The sequence below is a fragment of the Elephas maximus genome, chromosome 3, assembly GCF_024166365.1.
Source record: "Elephas maximus indicus isolate mEleMax1 chromosome 3, mEleMax1 primary haplotype, whole genome shotgun sequence".
Classification (NCBI taxonomy): domain Eukaryota; kingdom Metazoa; phylum Chordata; class Mammalia; order Proboscidea; family Elephantidae; genus Elephas; species Elephas maximus.
The window spans coordinates 1369760-1390505 of record NC_064821.1 but is presented as its reverse complement, the minus strand read 5'-3'; the positions used below and the strand labels follow the sequence as shown (position 1 = coordinate 1390505).

Genomic DNA, 20746 nt, shown 5'->3' with positions numbered 1-20746 from the left:
TAAAAGCCAGACCCTTGGGGCAGGATAGGGGTGCGTTTTGTTTTTTCTGTGGCGAAAGGGTTTGTTGATGTTGGATTTTCCTGGTTGATGCTGCTAAGCTGTTCAATCTTCAAGGACTTAGCACGGTGGGTGAGCCAGGCGGGAGGGAGGGAGGGAGGGAGGGTGTTGGGCCCAGAGCCTAGGAGAGCCACCGAAGCAAGCTCCAGGGGGAAGCCCCTTTCCCAGTCACCCTAGCTTCTCACTGTCCCCCGGGCTCCATCCCAGCTCTGCTTCCACCAGCTGCCTCTGAGCCTCAGTTTTCCCTTATGACAGGCTGATGCTACCCCTCTGGGGTGCCGAGAGGGCCGTCGAGTAGCCACTAGGCCCAGAGCCTGGCCCATTACCCTCCCAGCCTTCCCATCGTGTGACGTGTCCCGTCCTGTCTCCCTGAAGCCTCTCCCAGTGGGGTCCCCAGCTTGTCAGGAAAGGAGCACAGTGGGATACCCCTTAGGGAACCTCTAGAAGGAGCTTGGGGCCTGACTTCCACCTGTATCCACCTGTTACCTGTCCCTGCAAAAGGCCTCACTATTCTTTTAAGCAGAAACTTAAATAAAACATTGTATTTCTCCCCAGAGTGGATTAAAAAACCGAACTTGTTGCCGTGGAAAGGATCCCAGCTCAGGCCCACTCTATAGAGTGGATAAATTGTATCAATAGACCTATTTAGGTCCCCCACCAAAATAAACAAAATTGAAATAGTGTGAAGCAGAGTTTAGAATTCTACTAGATACTGTTGCCCTCCCAGGGTGGCATGTGTGTGGGGCCCAAGGAGGTGGTGGTGTTGGCCCCTGGGGGAGCCTTTCTCCTGACACCAGCAGCTTTGAGCACATGATAAGTCAGTGAAATCATTGTCTTGCTGTTTCTTGCCCTGGACGGTCAGGGCAGCCCTGGTCTTCCTCTTTTTTTTCTGATAAAGATCGTATGTGAAGCAGCAGTGGTTCAGCCCTAGTAGAATTCTTGCCTTCCGTGTGGGAGACCCGGGTTCCGTTTCCCACCAGTGCACCTTCTGCACACCCACCGCCCGTCTCACAGGGGAGGCTTGCTTGTGGCCGTGATGCTGGACAGGTTTTGCTGTGACGTTTCAGCAGGGCTTCCAGGCTACGATAGTCTAGGAGGAAAGGGCTGGCGATTGACTTCCAATACTCGGACACTGAAAACACCACGGATCACAGGGGTCTGATAGGCCGCCGATCGTGGGGGTGGCGCAGGACCGGACATCATTTGGTCTCGTTGTACGTGGGGTCGCAGAAGTCAGAGGTGTCTCGATAGTAGCTGAGGACGACGTAGATACGTATAACAACATCTGCCTCTTTAACATTTTAGAGTGTACTGTTTGGTAACAGTAATTACATTCCCCGTGCTGTGCAACCGTCACCGCTGTCCGTTTCCAAATTTTTCCCTCGGTCCTCACGACTCAGTGCTCCCCAAGCAATGAGCCCCGTTTCCCCTTCTTCACACCCTGAGTCCCAGTCCCCTTGGCACCCACGGGTGCATCCCAGCTTTGGGGAGCGACTGTCCTGAGGTCCCTTCACACCCTGTGGGTCCTCGATGAGACTGAAAGTACCAAGACTGGGACAAAGCTGTGTCCTCAGTCCCCGAAAGTCTCCAAGCTCCATCCGTAACCTGAGCCGCCAGGAGTGCTGAGGCCACTGGAACTGTGGGGTTTTTTGTCACCTGCCCACACTCAACCATCTCCCTCTCTTCCCCACAGATGTTCCCGCTGCCCGTGGCCAATGGGAAGGGCCGGCCTGCCTCCCTGGCCAGCACCCAGTTCACAGGCTCAGGTAGGACCTGCACGTTGAGTGAAAAGACAGACGTGTCAAGGGTCGGGCGTGGACAGAGCCCGGGACGTGGGTAGGGGACAGAACCAAAGGGTCCCCCAGATGCCAAAGGAGGGAGGTTTTTGTGAGGGCCAGGCGGGGGGGGGGCTTGGGGCTCTGTGTCCAGATGTACACACTTGGGAATGGTGAGTGGCAAGCCTCAGAGGACCCCAAGATCAGCCATTCTCACTGTCACCACCGATGTGACAAGAGCCACTGCCCTTGGGACTGCAGAGGGAGCCCAGTGGTTGGCCCAGCCGATGGCATGGGTGTGGGACTTGAGGTGCTGATACCGGAACGTCTGGGCAAATCTAGACCAGGCGGTTACCCCAGCCAGCCCTGAGTGCTGACGTGGTGGCAGCGGGCAGGATGGACGAGGGGAGATAGCAGGGACGAGAACTGAAAAGTTACACAGAAACACAGGTGCTGCTTGGAGAAGCTCACAGTTGGGTCAGGGTGCTGGGCAGGGGAGGGCTGTGGCTAGCTGGGTGGTCAGGGAGACTTTGAGGAGAGGTTGCTTAAGTAGAGACCTGATGGAGGGGAGGGAGGGAGCCACGTGCGCGTGAGAATTGCTGGTGGTGGGAACAGCCTGTGCAAAGGCCCTGAGGCAGGACCAGGCCTGGTGAGTTGGGGGAGCAAGGAGGAGGCCCATTTGGCTGGAGCAGACAGAGTGAGGGTGAGAGGGGAGGAGGGAAGTCAGAGCGCTGTGGGCCGAGGCTGTAGGTCTGTCTCTTCCGAAAGTAGTGGGGAGCCATGGAAGATTGTAGGCAGAGACGGGATGAGGTCTGATGTGCTTATCGGGAAGCCTTTTGGCTACCAGCTGGTTCTGGGGGGAGCCATTGTGTCCCAGAGGCAGGGGTGGTCGGTGGTATAAGTCTCGCCTTCTGTGCGGGAGCCTGGGGTTTGATTCACAGCCGGCGTGCCTGTGCCTCGTGTGCAGCCCCCACCCGGCTTTCAGGGGAGGCCTGTGTGTTGCCAGGCGGTGTTGTTAGAATGGTGAACAGGTTTCAGTCGGGCTTCTGGACTCAGGCGGACGAGGAAAGGCCTGGCGATCTGCGCTCAAAAATCGGCCAGTGAAAACCCTGTGTATCACAGGACCTGATCCTAAGCGATAGTGGGGGTGGTGCGGGACTGCAGCTTTTTGTTTGCTGTGCACGGGGTCACTGTGAGGCAATAAGTGTCCCCAGGGAGCCCCTCGAGGGGCCCAGGCAGGTGTGTCCTGCCTTCTGGTTTAGAGTCTGGAGCTCCCTGGGCCTGTGGCGTGGGTCTCAGAACCTTTATGGGGCCTCAGAACCAGGCTTTTGGATGGTGTCCTGTGTTTCTGGGCTCTGGGATGGAGGTTCTGTTAAGCCGTCGTTTTCAGGATCCCCTGGGGTGCCCTCTGGGGTCTGGCAGGAGGAGGGGGGCTCACGGGGGAGAGAAGAGGGGGGTCATGCTCACGGTCATCACCCCTCCTGGCCTCTGTGTCCCTGAGGAAGTAGCCACAGGGTGGCCGTAGTCTCTTGCAGGGGTGGAAATCCCCAAGGGTACCCGCCATGCCCTCCCCATGCTGACACTTCCCTGCCCGGGGGAGGGAGGCAGGGGCCTTCCTGGAGGTGGACTCAGCTGCACCTGGCCCAGCTTGGGGGGTGGTCTTCCCTCACCAGCCGTCCACTTGCCCACCCAGCCTCTCCGCAGACGTGCTGCCAGGGGGCCAGCAGCCCTCAGCAGCTGTGGGTGTGTGGATCGCCCGCTCCCCGGAAAGTTTCCCCCAACACCTCTGCCTGGTCCTGCCTTTCCCTGGACATGAATTCTGGACCGTCTGTAAATGCCAGTTTCCTGGGGTTTCTGCAGCTCCACCACCTCTGACCGAAGGGTCTGCTCTACTTCAGCCCAACCCCTTGCATCGGGGCTCAGAATTCAGGGGATGCCAGTGAGGCTCGCCTGTTGAATTTCTTGCCCACAGCTCTGGGGGGGATGGTTGAGGCTGGCTTCGGCCTGGGCACCCCCCTCAGTTCAGTTTAGGCACATTTGGCTAAACCTGAGCCACCTGGGTGGGGAGCTACAGGGCCAGGGGAGGCCCAGGACCTGGGGCCCCCTTCCTTCTGGCTGTCATGTGGTCCCTGCAAACACAGACTCTTGTGCCGTTGTGCTTTGAGCCTCAGTTCCCTCCTCTGCAAAATGGGTGTCCACCCCCTGGGCGGAGGGCTTGGCAGACCAGGGGCTGAGAACCTTGTGAGCTGTGAAGTGTGGGGCACCTCTGTGCAGAGGCCCCCCGGCCTTCCCTTGAGCCCATGACTGTCCGTCTGGGGTGGGGTGTCCCAGCTTGGAGCTCCTGTCACCGCTCCGCAGCCTTCTTGGAGCGGGGACCCCAGGAGGGGGCAGAGTTTGATGTTCCATCAGCCGCACAGCCTGGGGTTCATCTTCTGACCTGCAGGAGTCAGAGCAGACCCAGAGCTGTGTGGCTCCAGGGGTCATCCCCTTCCTGCACCTCAGTTTCTTTTCAGTACAATGGGTGTAGCCTCATCTTCCAGACAGGTCTCGTCCAGAACCCCTTTCTTTCTGCCAGCCATGCCCTCTGCCTTGACCCTACCCCTGTCGTGGTTGCCGTGGAGTCAGCCCCAACTGAGGCACCCTCACGATTTAGAGTAGAACTGAGCTCCGTAGGGTTTTCAGTGGCTGACTTTTCGGAAGTAGGTTGCCAGGCCTTTCTTCCGAGGCATCTCCAGTTGGACTCAAACCTTTCACCTCTTAGCGAACTGTCAAGCACATTCATTGTTAGTGCCACCCAGGGACTCCGCGGCATCCTTCGTGTTCCTTTAAAACGACTCGATTCTCTTAAATGTATTTTGAAAGGAAAATTGATACAAGAAAACCAGCAGCCGGGACCAGAATGTAAGGTGTCCCCAAAAAGGAATAAAATAGAAGTGGCGTGGCATATTGAGGCTGATGTGACTGGTGGTGGCTGTACCTGGTCTCTGCCTGTTAAAAAGAAAAAAAAATTGGTGTTAAGAGAGGCATTAAAGAAAAATGGGAGACGGAGACTTTCTTCCTGTTATCTGGATTGGAAGATGTTACAAAGGGAATAATTTTCTCGCCACTCCCTTTTGGGAAGCTCTCAGGCACAGCTCTCATTGACAGCTCATCACTGCCAAAAAACAGCCGATCCCAGGCCACAGAAGGCATCAGGAAGTGCTTAATGACGGGCCGGAGGAAATTTCTTCCCTATTTTTAATCTCTCCCCAGCTTTCTGGGTTTGCGTAACTGGAAATGGAACCCACGCTCAGACGGAAAGTCACACACTTGGAAAGGTCCCTTCCATGGTCTGTGTTTATAAAGGACCTTGGAACGAACACACTCGCAAAGATTTCCTCAGGGCGAGTTTCTCCAAGTCCACTTGCTGAGTCTGTGGATGGATCTTCACGTTGAAAGTGCTGCTTGTGTTTCCTGAAAGCTCTCCAGAAGGGCAGGAACGTCGGATCCCCTCCAGCCGATGGTCTGGTGGTTCCCTGAACGTAGCCAGCATGGGGCCCTTTTTCTCTTTCTTCGATAGGTGACCAGTGATATGTTGGTTCTGTTTGCACGTTTATGATGAAGAGAAGGGCTTACCTTTTCAAAAGTTGTTTGGCCATATGCATTTTTTTTTCTCATCTGTTTTATTTTTGTTGTTGTTGAGAATATTTTCAGCAACACAGCAGAACACACACCAATTCAGCAGTGTCTCCATGCACAGTCCAGTGACGTTGATCACATTCTTCGAGTTGTGCAACCGTTCTCACCCTCCTTTTCCGAGTTGTCCCTCCCCCGTTAGCAGAAATTCACTCTTCCCTAAGCTTCGTATCTCATTTTTTTAGTTGCTCTTGTCAGTTTGATCCCATGTACACAGCTCTTAAATGAACACACCGCTCACTGCATGGATGTTCTTCTTTGATGAAATTCTCTTTACTTTGCTTGAGCCCTGTTTTGGGGGATCGGTCAACTTTTTATTTTAAAATAATTAGGAATTTCAGGAAGTTGCAGAGCAATGTCCATGGGGGTCCTGTGGACCTCTCACCCAGCTCCCCCCAGTGGTAACATCTTGTCTAATTGTTGGACAACATCACAACCAGGCAGCTGATGCCCGAACGATCCTCAGAAGTCCCTCAGTCTGCACCAGCTTCTGTACATACGCGCGTCGTCATTGTTGGGTGCCGTGGGGTCGATTCTGGCTCAGAGCGACCCCACGTGACGGGAGCAGGTCGCCAAGCCTTTCTCCTGAGGAGCCGCTGGGTGGGTTCGAACCGCCAACCTTTCGGTGGGCAGTTGAGTGCTTAACCTTTTGCACCACCGGGGTTCCTCGTGTGTGTAGATTTCAGTGCAGGTCTCACACATGTAGATTCACGGCACCACCATCAAAATCAAGACACGGGACTGTCCCACCACCCCAAAGCTCTCCCTGGTGCTTGATAATTTACACTTTATCGTTGAACTCCCCGTCACAAAGCCCTGACAACCCCAGTGCTGTCCTCCGTCTCTACGGTTTTGTTTCAGAAATGTCCTGTGTGTAAGTGGCAACACCCAGTGTGTAACCTTTTGAGATTGGCTTTTTTCAGTCAGCATAACTCCCTGGAGGTTTATCCAAGATGTTGAGTACATCAAGAGTTTGGTCCTTTTTCTGGCTGCCTGTGATCATCACTGTAACAGCAGCAGTAACGATGGCGATGACATTCGTCACCATTTCCTGAGCGTTCTTTGCCAGGCCGTTCATTATGAGTCCTCAGGCTTCACACGTCGTTGGAAGAGGTGCCGTTACTATCCCTGCTTCACTGATGGAGAGGCCGAGATGTGGAGAGCATACTAACTGTTACGGATTGTTATGTCCTCCCAAAATATGTGTGGTAAATCCTAACCTCTGTGCCTGTGGTCCACTTGGGAATGAGTTGTCTTTGTTATGTGAGAGAGGCAGGATTAGTGTAGGGGGTATCTTGAAATATAAAAGATTAGACAAGTGAGCAGAGATGGGGGAAGAGAGATGCCAAGCCCCATGAAGATCACCCAGGAATGGAAGCTCGGAAGAGACAAGGACATTCCTGCAGCGCCGACAGAGAGATAAAGCCTCCCCTCAGAGCCGGCGCCCTGAATTCAGCCTTCTAGCTTCCTAAACTGTGAGAAAATAAGTTTGTTAAAGCCACCCACTTGTGATACTTCTGTTATAGCAGCACTACGTAACAAAGTCGATAACCATCCCAATAAACCACTCAATATCGACCTTTTTAGCGGTAGATTGCCAGGCCTTTCTTCTGAGGCACCTCTGTGTGGACCCGACCCTCCAACCTTTCAGTGAGCAGCTGAGCGCGTTCACCAACCGCATCGCCCAGCGAGGATGATAGCGTGTCCTCTGGTAGCTGGTGGCTTCTATCTGCAGTGTTTCATTTTGCGATTTGCCTGTGTTGCTGAATGGCATTGGTCTGAGGCATCTTCGGGCCCTCTGCCGCGTTTCTGGACTGGAGCCAGGGGACTCCTTGCTTCCTAGACGGTCTTCAGCGGGTGGGAAGCATCTGGTCTCTCAGCTCACAAGGAACTGACGTGCAGCCCCATTTGAGTCTGATGCTTTCCCGCGATTACCCTTGGCTCTCCTGCGATTCTGACCTGTGAAGGTTTTGTCCACTCCTGTCAGTTTTAGGTTTTTCCTAGACAAAAGTCATCCACGTTTTAAAGTGGCTAATGGTGCATTCTTTTTGAATAATTTTATTTTTCAAATGAAAGTTTACTCAGAAAGTTAGATTCCCATTCAACAGTTTAGACACAGATTGCTCTGTGACACGGGTTACGATCCCCGTAATGTGTCAGCACTCCTTCCGTTTCCACCCCCGCCCCATTTCTGTCCATCCAGCCTCTCTGCCTGTCCTTGCCTTCTCATCTTTGCTTTTGTGTAAATGTTGACTATTTGGTCTCCTATAGCTGATTGTTTAAAGAAGCACATTCCTCACCGATCTTATTTTTATTTCATAGGTCAGTCTATTATTTGGTTGAAAGAGGACACTCCTGGGGTGGCTTCAGTTCCAAGTTTAAAGGGTATCTTAGGGTGATAGTCTCAGAGGTTCCTCCAGCCTATATCAGTCCAGTAAGCCTGGTCTGTTTTATGAATTAGAGTTTTGTTGTATATTTTTCTCCCATTCTAACCAGGACTCAATTGTGTACCAGTCAGAACAGTTGGTGGTGGTAGCCGGGCACCATCTAGTTCCTCTGGTCTCAGGCTAGAGAAGGCTGTGTGGTTCCCGTGGGCTTTTAGTCCTGTGGACTGATTTCTTCTGTGAGTCTTTGGTTTCCTTCACTCTCCTTTGCTCCAGAGGGGAGGAGATAAGTAGTTGTATCTTAGGTGGCCACTTGCGAGCTTTGAAGACCCCAGTTACTACTCACCAAACTTTATTTTTTTAAATACGTAATCATTTATTTTTGGTGATGATATGCACAGCAAAGCCTGCTCCTACTCCAGTTTCTAGGCATTCTCATCAGTGACATTGGTTCCATTCTTCACATGTGTGCATATTCTCATTATTTATCTTCTAGTTGTTTCACTCCCATTGTCTTAAACTTCTCCCAACCTTCTCGTCTGTGCTTTAGGGTAGCTGTTGTCCATTCAATCTTAGAATTTTTTAAAAGAATGCAATACTCAAGGGTGGCAATCTTTACTCTTCGGGCTAAGCTGGTAATTTGGAGGTGACGTCAGGGCAAGTCTCAGTTCAAGGTTTAAAGAGCAATTCAGGGCCATAGTCTTGGGGACTCCTCCAGCATGGATTTAAGAATTTGAAATTCTGTTCCACATTTTTCTCGTTTTCTATCGGAATCCATCTATTGTGTCCCTGATCAGAATGTTCAGTAGCAGTAGCCGGGCACCATCTAGTTCTTCTGGTCTCAGAGTAGAGAGAGGAGGCCAGGGTTCATGGAGGCAGTCCTGTATTCTCGTTCTTTGTCCGATTCTGGAAACCCTGCTGGCGTAGTGGTTAAGAGGTACGGCTGCTAACCAAAAGGCCAGCAGTTCAAATCCACCAGGCACTCCTTGGAGACCCTGTGGGGCAGTTCTACTCTGTCCTACAGGGTCACTATGAGTGGGAATTGACTTGATGGCAACAGGTCTTTTTATTTTTCGGTTTTCTCTCTTTCTCTTTTGTTCCAGATGAATAGAGACCAACAGTTGTATCTTAGATGGCCGCTCATAAGCTTTTAAGACCTCAGACACTTCTCCTTAATGGTACATTTAAAGGATTTAAGCATTTAAAGACAACTTTAAAGGATAAGTTCACCTCTTTGTTTAACCAGGAGATGTAGAGTCCATTTCTCAGTCCTCGATCTACTTTTCTTTTGTTTTCTTTTTGTTCTTTTGTCCTTGATTCTTCTGTCTGGTGCTTTATTTTATTGATCTGTTGTCCAAGAAATCTGCTTCATGGCTGAATCAATACTTACCAAGCGACTGCTTTTCTCTCTCTTACTTTTGTCTTAATTGTTCCCCTTTTTAAAGTTATTTTGATGGCTTTTGAATCGAAGACCTCATTTGTTTATCTCTATTTGCTCTTGTTTAGGAACCAGAGGACTGAAGATTATAAATTTTCCTCTCAAGACTGCTTTGGCCAGATCCCATCGGTTTCAATAGTGCCGAGTTTTCGTTATTTTAGAAACACTCGACAATACTTTTTAAGAGATGTTTCCTTCTGACTTGCGTTATTTCAGAGATTACGGATTTCCAAGTTGGGGGTGGAGTGTGCTTCTCAATCAGCTGATTTCTGGGTCACCAGTGTAAAAAATCAGTAGCAGCTTAGCCTATTGCTACTGATGGGAAGAGACAGAGCTTTTTTACTCTCGCTAAAATACAAACAGAGTCCCTGGGTGGGGCACACAACGAATGAGCTCAGCTGCTAACCGAAAGGTTGGGGCTTTGAGTCCGCCCAGAGGTGCCTCGGAAGAAAGGCCTAGTGGTCTGCTCCTGAAAAATTGGCCACCGAAAACCCGTTGGAGCACAGTTCCACCCGGACACACACAGGTCGCCAGGAGCTGGAGTCGACGCCACAGCGACTGGTTTTTAAAACGTGAACCACTTCTGTCGTTTTCCGTGAGCACTTTAGGGACAGTTTGACGGGGATCTGTGAGCTGATGAGATTGAAGCTATCGCGTCTGGCACTTTCTCTGAGCACGACCCACGGTTTCTGCTTATGTATTTGGATGCTGGGTTAAGGGGGCACGTAAAAGCCACGGGAGTCCTTAGGCAGCACAAAGGGCGAGCTTGCTCGGCGCTTGGTTGGAGGTTCAAGTCCACCCAGGGTTCCTCGGAAGAAAGGCCTGGCGATCACCTCTGAAAGATCAGCCACTGAGAACTCCGTGGAGCACAGCTCTACTCCGACACGCACGGAGTTGCCAGGAATCGGAATCGACTCCACGGCAACTGGGTTTTTAAAAGCTCGAGACAGCTGGGGCCTCACCGTGGATCAGCTCGTCATCAGTGCAGAAGAGCCCTCTCTGGTCTAGTGAGAGGGTTTCCCTTGAATTAAAAATATCATGTTAATGTTGTGACCCTTCTGTTTCGTTTGCGTTATCTTGACGTATCTCTGTGCATCCAGTCGTATTTAGCCTCCTGCAGTTGTTGGTTCTGGAACTGTCTGTCGTAGACGCCATGTTTCTGAACAAAGTGCATGTCTGTGTCTCAGCTGCTTTTCTTCTGTAGTATTCGCTTAAGGTTTCCTGACTTTGTACTTCCTCCTGCATGGTGTGCGTTTTCTCAGTTTGGTTTTGGGAGGCCTGTGCTAGTGTGCAGTTCTATCAGTGTTTTTTTCCCCGTAGTTTTAGTTGTTTTTGTTGTCAGGTGCCGCCAAGTTGGTTCCGACTCATAGCGACCCCGTATACAACAGAGTGAAAACACTGCCTGGTCCTGCGCCATCCTCACAGTCATCGTTATGCTCGAGCCCATTGTTGCAGCCACCGTCAGTTTATCTCGTTCAGGGTCTTCCTCTTTTTTGCTGACCCTGTGCTTCACCAAGCCTGATGTCCTTCTCCAGGGACATCACAATAATGTGTCCAAAGCATGTGAGACGAAGTCTCTGCATCCTCGCTTCTAAGGAGCACTCTGGCTGTCCTTCTTCCCGGACAGATTGGTTTGTTCTTCTAGCAGCCCACGGTATATTCAGTAGGCTTAAAGAACGTGCTTAAACCTCCATTTCATGCTTTTTCAACTCCAGACATGAAGCCGCATTTCCTTCTGCAGGCAGGTTGAGGAAGGAGCCTAGTATGGGAGTCTGCCCCTCGGCCTTTGGCATAAATACTGTGAGTTTCTTGAAAACATTGTTTCTCTTTACCCAAGAACTGTATGGAATTTGCAATCTGTTATCTCGACTCTGCCACTTACTGTGGGATCTTGAGCAAATGACTTTTTTTTTTTTTAACTGCCTCAGTCTTCCTATCTGTAAAATGGGGACCGTAGTCGCTATGCAAGGATTCAATGAGATAAAACATACAAAGCACCAACGGTGGTGCTTTTGTTACCGTCACTGGTGTGATGGAGTCCGTAGTTGACGGTTAAACGTGCTCACGGTCAGCCACGCCCATCACATGCTCCTGGTTTGCCCGTTTATACGTTGTGATCACCTTCCTAGTTTGTGGCGTGTTATTTTAGGGAATGTTTCTTCTGCAAGGGCACATGGGCGATGTATGTTCCTATCTTATACCTGTTGCCGTCGAGTCAGCCTTGACTCATGACAACCCTATAGGACAGAGTGGAACTGCCCCGTAGGGTTTCCAAGGAGTGGCTGGTGGAATTGAACTCCTGACCTTTTGGTTAGCAGCCGAGCTCTTAACCACTGCGCCACACCTGAAAAGATCTTGTTTCCTTTACATCTGAGGGACGTCTAGCTGGGAATAGAATTCTTTGGTCATACTCTTTCCCTGTTGAGACTCAAACTCCCGTAATATTTCTTCGTTTTCCTCCCGTGTAAAAAGTTTAGGTCTGGCCATGAAACCCAGTAAATGTGCATGTGTTTATCTCGGTCTTATTTGCTTTTTCATTATTTTGTCATTACTGTTTCTTTGGGTGCTCTGACCCTCGTGGTTGACCATTCAAAAGTGCTTGGTTCAGTTCTGACTTTGTGGTTGCTGGTGTGTTTTCTCCGTTCCCTTTAGGAATACCAGCGCTCTGGTTTTAAGCCTTGATTGTTCTTCGTGCTCGTCATCTCTCTGAGTCCCTTCCTTCTCTTTCTTCTTTTTTTTGGTTGTGTTTTCTATATTGTCAGTTCTGCTTTCACTGCCTCTCGTCGTCTTCTGTTTCCTGGGGTAAATCATCTCGTAAACCTGTGGACTTCTATCCTTTGCTTTTCATGTTTGTTTTCCTTTTGCGTTCATTTTTTGCGAAGAGGTTTGGTTGGCTTCTCAGCTCATATTTGGAGGAAGGCTGGCCTGTGGGGGACAGATTCTTTTGTCCCCAAACCTGGGTACCATGTGGATCCCCCCTTGAGACTGAAGTTGGAGGAGAGGATCTTTCTGCTACCACTTTAGTCACTTAATCTGAAATTCATGGGATGGAGGGAGCTGGGGCAGCCTCTGTTGCTGGGGGACCCTGTTTCTCTTAGGTTTCATTTACGTATTTGTTAGACCTTCACTCTGCAGACCAGCCCCACCCATAGTGAAGCCCCCCAGGAGCTGGGAGTTGCTCCAAGGGGTTCAGGAGAAGGTGGGTTGGAGAGAAGCCCCAGGTTTCTGGTGGACAAGGCTGCCTCCTTTGTCCATACGGCTTCACTAGTCGAGGGACTGTCCTGCCATATTGGGGACCACAAGGGGCCTCCCACTATTCAAAAGGGTGGGGGTAGCCTCACCTCCCTGTCCTTTCCCTTCAGCCTCCGATTAATTACCTTCCTCAGGGGGAGCCCGAGGGGACCCCGCTTTCCCGGCCCCTGCAGATTTTGGGGGCAGATACAGAAGGGGTTTTCTGGGACTCCCCGGCACTACCCCCCAATGAGGAAGGGGGTGTGAGCTGCTCTGGCGCCTTCGTTCAGCCTGCCTGGAGCCTGCCGCCTCTGGTAGCAATTCCTCCAAGTGTGTGGTGTGTGGTTGGTGCCTACCCTGTGCTGTCACCAAGGGCGTGTTCTTTCCTATGTCTCATTCTTCTCAGAAAGCAGGGGAGCATTAGCTGGAGCTGCCCTGCAGACCTTACTTTAAAGTTACAACCCTGGACACATACACACAAAGCGTTGTTGTTAGCTGCCGTCAGTGGGCCCCTGGCTCACGGCGACCCCATGCATGTGGAACAAAGGGCTGCCAATCCTGTGCCGTCCCCGCCGTCGCTTGTGATTGGACCATTGGAATCCATAGGCTTTCCCTGGCTGATTTTTGGAAGTCGATTGCCAGGCCTTTCTTCCTAGTCTTAGCCTGGAAGGTCCACTGAAACCTGTCCACCGTGGGTGACCCTGCTGGTATTTGAAATACAAATGGCAGAGCTTCCAGCATCACAGCTACACACAAGCGCCCCTAGTACGACAGACTGACGGGGGGGTGGTGGTGGTTTGTTACTTTAGTTCTTTTCCTTTGGAACCACACCATGTGGTATAGCAGCCACCAGCCACAGGGAGCTTTCTGAATTTGAACTAATTACTGAAATTAGTTATAGTTACATGAAATGGGAAAGTCTCCTTCCCGGTGGCACCAGCCACATTTGAAGGGATTGGTGGCTACATGTGGCTGGTGGCCACTTACTGGACAACATGGATGGTGAACGTATTGTCCACCACAGAAAGCCATTCTCTTGGGGACACAGACTCATTTATGAAATGAAAAAATGAAAAGCGTTCACGGTGGCTGTGCAGGGCCCAGCTCTGTGCCTGACAATGTTGGGGACAGAGAGAGGAGCCCCAAGCTGAGAGGGCAGACAGGGCTACTCCCCTGAAGGGGGAGTGGGTGCTAAGACCAGAAGAACAAGAGGCTGGGGGTGTGGGACCCTTGAGGCAAAGCTCCAGTAGAGGGCGGGGCCATCTCACATGTGGGTGGGGCTGCAAGGTGGGAGCTGGGGGAGGTGAAGGGAGATGAGAGCTCAGTGGAGTTTGGTTTTTACCCTACGAGTGGTGGGGAGCCATGTGGGTGTTAGGTGCCCTGGAGCAGGTTCCAACTCATAGTGACCCTGTGCACAACAGAACAATTCTGAGCATCTTCACTATTGTTGCGTGTTTGAGCCCATTGTTGCAGCCACTGTGTCAGTCCGTCTCGTTGAGGGCCTTTCTCTTTTTCACTGACCCTCTAGTTTACCAAGCATGATGTCCTTCTCCAGGGACTGATCCCTCCTGACAACATGTCCCAAGTATGTAAGATGCAGTCTCGCCGTCCTTGCTTCTAAGGAGCATTCTGGTTGTACTTCTTCCAAGACAGGTTTTGTTTGTTCTCTGGCAGTCCGTGGTGTATTTGGTAGTCTTCACCAACACTATATTTAAAGCTGTCAATTCTTTTTCGATCTTTCTTGTTCATCAGTTTTCACATGCGTATGAGATGACTGAAAACACTATGGCCTGGGTCATATACACTTTAGTTCTCGAGGTGACATCTTTGCTTTTCAATACTTTGAAGAGGTCTTTTGCGCCCATTTGACCAGTGTGATGCGTCTTTTGATTTTCTGACTGCCGCTTCCATGGTTATTGATGGGGAGCCATGGGAGGTGTTAAAGGGAGGGAGGAGATCCTGGTTTTGTTTCCAAAAGCTTTTTTTTATAAGGTGCGAGGCAGTGAGGTGGTACCTGGGAGGAAGCTACCACAGGAACCCAGAGCTGTGGCTGTGGGGATGGAGAGCCGGTGTAGACGCTGACTTGTCCTGAGGCCACGTGGGGCAGGCCGTGGGGCAGGAGGGAAGGGGGAAGAGGGTGAGTCCCAGGACTCTAGCCTGAGTGCTGGGGTGAGAGCGGCACATCACCGAGGTGGGGCTGCTAGAGCCAAACCCCCGGTGGGCGGTGCTGGGTACAGCTGTGTCCACGGCCCTGTGCCTACGGTGTGTTTTGCTGGCCCAGCACAGCAACCCCACTCCTGGTACCAGAATCTGTTGACAGGACTCTGCATGGGGGGAGCAGAAATGGGCCCTGGCTATCTTACAAATTGGGATCAGCTGACTTTTTCTGTAAAGGGCCAGAGAGTGAATATTTTCAGCTTTGCTGTGATGACTCAGTTCTGCCTTTGTAGTGAGTGTTGTCATAGATGATGTGTAAATACATGGACGTCACTGTGTGCCAATAAAACTTTATTTACAAAAACAAGTGGCGGACCAGATTCAAAATCCACCCTGGGATGTGGGTGTTCAGTCACAAGTATTTACTGAGCATCTGGTTTCAAATCCCACTCCCTGATTTGCAAACGGGGCGGGGGGCAAGGGCCAGCCCACAGTCACACGACAAGGGGGTGACCCGGGGGACCTGGCAGGTGAGTGGTCTTGTTGCCCCTGGGTGACTCTGATTGGAACCAAAGCTTCCAGGGATTGGGCAGCTTGCTTGGGGTCTTCAGATCCATGGGGCCCTGCATCCAAGGCCACCTACCCCGGCCCCTCTCCTTGGCCCAGGGAGGGTCTCCCCACCCCCAGCATGCCCACCCCTCCCTCTTTCTCTTCCAAGGAAGGCAGGGCTGGACCCTGGACCCTGCAGAGAGATGCGAAGCAGAGATGTTCTCTCCTGGGCACCCTAGATCAGAAATTCGCCTCCAGCGTTTAAAAGAAAAGAAAGAAATCATAAAAAAATTACACTCAAACAACAGCGTCTTATTCTGTTAGTATGTTTTAATTAGAACGTGAGCGGGGAATGCTCTGTGAATATTCATGGCAGGGTTATTAAAATGCATAATTAATCGGTGGGGGGGTTAATAACTATTAATGGGAGCGCTGGGGGAGGGGCCGGTCTCTATTTTTGTCTTTTCTGGAGGGAGGGAGGGAAGCTTCGGCCAGGGCCTTGCTGGGGCTGGTTTGGGGCATCGGGGCCCCAGGAGACCCCCCTGTTGTCGCCTTGCCAGCCGAAGGGTGGAGGGCTGTGGGCGTCGGGTTCGAGTGCTGCTCTGGCTCCAATGTGCCCTGGCCATGACCTTGGGAAATGACCTCCAATCTGTTTGATTGAGGATCCCGGTGCCTCCATGGGGGGCTTTGTAGATACCGTTGTGGAGTGAGGGAGACACCCAGAGGAGGGTAGCTGCATCTCGAGGGGGACCAGGGCTGGAGGTCAGGGGCCCACCTGGTGTACCAGGATAGTAGACAGGACCGGCCTGCGTAGGCAAGGAAGGAAACTGAGGCTCAGAGAGGGCTGGAGCTTTGCTCAAGGTCACCCAGCCAGCCCTCCTCTACCAGCCCCCCTCTCCCCAGGACACAAGTGGGGGTCTGGGACCTTGGAGTATAGACCCCCAATCCTAGTGGCAATGCTGGGGACCATCAGAGCGCCCCTACATGCCAGTGCAGCTTCCCAGCCCCCCACCTGCAATCACGTTGGAAATTTTTGATTAGAAAACAAAATCTAAATGAGACATGAATATTCATCAGGCTGGGAGATTAATATGCATAATTATGCAAATCAGACGGCAATTAAACACCAATTCTCTGGAGGGATGATTAACACAAAGGCACCGAAATAGAAGGATGCCGTTTGAAAGAAGTTTCTGGCAGCACGGGGCAGGAGGGCACCTGTGGGGCAGGTGGGGGTACAAGGCGGTCGTTCCCCCACACTGGCCAGCCTGGGGTCCAGGCAGGAGCCCAAGGTGGGGAGGGGGGTGCATGAGGTGCAGCCACAGCCTTCAGGCCTGGCGTGGACCCCCATCACTTTCCAGCCAGGCTCTCAGGATCCTCTGGACTCGGAGCTGGACACGGACACCCCCAGTTCCGCAGAATGGGGTCTGTTTATAACCTTGCTTTGCAGAGACAGAAACTGGGGTTGGCTCTGTTGCCTGGCTGGGGGTCCGGGGGCTGCCCCTCTTCTGCTTCCTAGGGGCCCGGTTAGGACCAGTGGAGGGGCCATAGCCCCCTCCCCCCAGGGACCCAGGCAGGATCTGTAGGGAGAGGGCCAGTGGCTGCAAGACCCTGAGATCCCCCAGCCTAGGGCAGTTGCCTGTTAGGGTGTGTGAGGAGATAAGGAGGCCGCCCTGCCCCACCCTGAGGGACCAAGGTCCTCACTCCCGCTCTGGTTAACTCCGCCGGCACCACAGGCCTCTCCGCTCCCTGGCCAGCCTCCTCCCCGGCCCCAGCCCAGGTACGGGGTAAGTCCCACCCTTGCCCCCTGCCTGGGGGTTAGTCAGTGGCAGCTGCTGCTAGGATTTCGGAGTCCTTGGGTGTTGCAACCCATTACGTGCTTGGCTGCTCACCGAAAGGTTGGCAGTTCAAGTCCACCCAGAGGTGCCTTGGAAGAAAGGCCTGGGGATCTACTTCTAAAAAATCAGCCATGGAAACCCCTGTGGAGCAGAGTTCTGCCCTGATGCACGTGGGGCACCGTGAGTCAGTCAGCTCCGTGGCAGCTGGGTAACGGAGCTGTGGTTTCAGCAAAGGGAGGGAATCACCAAAGGGGTGATGACGGGAGCGGGGGGATAGCCCCTTTTCCTGAGGGCGTGCGTCTTCGTCTGTCATCCAGTCACTGATGCCCCTGTGAACTTTTCTCACAGGGAAAGATCCTTACTTGGGACCCCCAGCTCCATGTGGTCAGGGCAAGACCAGAGGGAGGGACCTGGGGCTGCAGAGAGGTTGTTCTCTGTGGGCATAGTGGCTGGGGCTTTGCCAGATGGATAGGAGTTTGCCAGCAAAGTTAGCCGGTGGAAGAGTGTCCTGTGAAGACCTGGAAGTATGCAAAGCCCCAGGCTGTCTGGGGCTTTAGAGGTTGACAGGAGTGCGGGTGACCCTGACTCTCCCTCCCCTGTCCTCTGCAGGTCTCGAGGAACGGCCCTGCTCGGGCTCCTGGGGCACCAGTGACCAGAACAGTTCCTCCTTTGACCCCAACCGGGTGAGGAGCCCCTGGGAGGCCCTGGACCTGGAGTTCCCATTCCTGGGCATGGGCGGGGGCACACTTGAGTGAGGAAACTGAGGCTCAAAGGGGAAGTTGGAGCCCAACCTGCTCTCCAGGGGGCTTCAGGATCAGACATGGGTTCAAGTCTTGAATCTGACCTGCCTGTCTCCCTGAACCTCAGCTTCCCCAGCTGTAAAATTGTAGTGTGGCCGGGCCCCCCAGGGTCTCCAGCCGCCTTCAACCCCCCCTTCTCTCCATAGACCTACAGTGAAGGCGCCCACTTCAGTGAGTCTCATGGCAGCCTCTCTTCGTCCACATTCCTGGGACCCGGCCTCGGGGGTGAGTGTCCGGCAGGGGGCAGTCTCAGCCCCCTTTTCCCACACATGTGGGGTCCTCGGCATGCCCAGTGTACCTGGCTGCCCAGCCTACCCACAGCATCCACCCAGACAGTGTTGGCGGTGATGCCTCCATCCTTTGGAGCAGGATGTAGGTGAACACAGCCCAGGACACCTGTCATTGTGACCTGATGACCCACCCCATCCCATGTGACCTCATCTGAACTAACCAGGTCGGCAGAGACCCCCTTCTCCAGACAAGGTTGTGCCCATGGGTTCTGGCATTGGGACTTGAACAGATCTTTTTCGGGGACACGATTCAACCCATAGCTCCAGGACACCATCCTCTGGGCACCATCACGCTTCAGCCCCTCGCTGGGTGACCTCTATCAGGCCTCTCACCTGTCCTGCAGGAGCGTTGGGAACCCCAGCACCTGGGGGCTCAGGAGGCCTCAGGGTGATGGGTAGCAGGGGCCTCTGGGGATGGTTGGGGTTTCCGGCTGCTGAGGGTCAGCCCATTTTCCCTCGGAACCTTGGCTCCAAAATACCAGTAAAACCAGTTGCCACTGAGTCAACCCAACTCATGGTGACCCCACGTGTGTCGAAGCAGAACTGCTGCTTAGGGTTTTCGCTGGCTCATTGTTTGGGAGCAGATCACCAGGCCTTTGTTTTGAGGTGCTCTCTGGGTGACTGCAAACCTCCAACCTGTTAGTTAGCAACTGAGCGCATTAAAAATGGGGGTCTTAATTCCATCCCTCGATGATCCTCAGGGGACCCTGGGGTCTGAGTGGCAGGCCAGTTGATTGGCAGCATTTTTTGTTACCATTTATAAAATCGCGGCTTTAACAGTGGCCTCTCAGACGAAGTCGGAAGCTATCTGCCACGTTGCTGGGTTTAGACGCTCGGCACAGGGTAAGAATCGTAGGTACCTCAGGGCTATTGACTGAATGGGAAACTGAGGCCAGAGGGTTTGCAGGGCCCCCACCTTTACCCCTAGACCCCAAGGGAGCAACCCCTGGTTTGGACCCCACTGAGGTCACAGCACACAGTAGGAGCTCAGTAAGTGCTTGTGGCACGTGTGAGTGAATTGCATGGGGGGCGGTGTCTAGTACTCTCCACGTGCCTGAGGGTACTTCACACCCATTTCCTAGATGAGAAAGGTAAGGCCTGGCCCTGCATGTGGTCCGTGGTCCCCTCAGTGCGCTACACCTGCTGGCAGACCAGGTTCCCCTGTGCTCTTCCTTCCTCGTGGCCTCTTCCTGCTGCCAGCTGGCCCAAGGGCAGGCAGGGCTGACAGGGCAGTTCCCACGGCCACCCGGCTGAAGTACCAGAGCCCAGCTGTGCCTGGGCCCACTGTCCTGCAGCCAAGGAGCTCAGAGAGGGCGGTGTCAAGCCCACACACAGCAGAGCTCCAAGAGTCTCTTCGAACTTTTATCATAGAGAGATGGCCAGATTTTTTCCAGGTTTGAGGATAACTCATTAGTTGGCCAAGTGTTCTGATGCCTCACACATAGCACAGCTGTTGATGGTGTGTACTTAGTCGAGATCCCAGGTGAAGCCAAAAAGGGACTTAGTGAGCCTGCTTCAGGTGAGGCTTGATCCGGGAGTGAAGCAGCAGATGCCCCTCTGTGCAGGCATCCCTCTCAGGCAGGCTGACCCCTCATAGCACCAGGCCTCGCCTGCCTGCTCAGGGAATGAGACCCCTTCTCACTAAGTAGTGTGAAACGGTATCTGCTCCTTCGTAGATTCATCTCTGACTGGAAGGCTAGGCTGTCCTCATTGGCCTGGAGCTGGGGTGAGGATGGAACCTTAGGGGACTAAACCAGACAGATGCTACGTATACAGGACCACGGGCACCTGATGGGCTATCCAGCCAGGTGCTCCTGGGCCTGTCCCCTAGGGAGACAATATCTGGTGTGAGCCCAGCACTCCAGGAGTCAGCACCCTCCAGCCTCGAATGTAGGAAACCCAGGCTCGAAAGGGCAGGGGCTGGTCAGAGGGGGCTGTGGCCTGGCTGAGCCCAGGGCTGTCACACTTTGGGGCAAGGGATATGTCAGGGGCCCCGGTGGGCAGGGCGTTGGCTCACTCAGGTTTCCAGAATACGTCCCCCTGCTTGTGCCCAAGCCTATCCCTGTTGGCAGGAAGACAGGAGGCTGGCCTGGCAAAATGTTCCACTGCAGTTCTCTGAGCCGTGCATGCTTATTGAGTGCTGGCTGCCAGGTTGGCCCTGACAGCCCCTTAGGTGTGTTGTCCTGCAGGGCTGGCTCCGAGTAACCCACCGTCTCTCCTCCCTCCAGGCAAAGGCAGTGAGCGGGCTGCATACACGGCCTTTGGGAGAGATGCTAGTGTTGGCAGCTTGAGTCAGGTGAGTGCCTGTTTGCAGGGTGAACGGGGCTGGGCATAGGGACCCCATCAGGCTGCCAGGCTCAGCGCCTACCTGTCTGCAAACAGCCTGGGGCCACAAGGTGGGTGGGTCTGGGTGACACCCCGTTATTCAGATGGGGTGCAGGCAGTGGCCACCTGCCCAGGGTCACCTGGTGGGGCTGCTGCAGGGGGCAGCACCTCCCCTCCTGTCCTTTTCTCCTCTAGCATTTTCCTTCCGACGTGTTTTAATTTGAAAC

At 53.1% G+C, this 20746-nt stretch overlaps 1 protein-coding gene across 6 annotated transcripts in view; it reads left to right on the top strand.

Annotated features, from left to right (window-relative positions):
* The window catches only part of TCF3 (transcription factor 3), a 42166-nt gene that overhangs the window by 4718 nt on the left and 16702 nt on the right, over window positions 1–20746 (top strand). For all 6 annotated transcript variants that reach the window (XM_049876191.1, XM_049876190.1, XM_049876189.1 and 3 more), the window contains exons 3-6: window positions 1751–1823; window positions 17714–17787; window positions 18051–18129; window positions 20423–20490. In XM_049876191.1, coding sequence (XP_049732148.1) covers window positions 1751–1823; window positions 17714–17787; window positions 18051–18129; window positions 20423–20490 — 294 coding nt within the window. The remainder of the gene's footprint in view (window positions 1–1750; window positions 1824–17713; window positions 17788–18050; window positions 18130–20422; window positions 20491–20746) is intronic.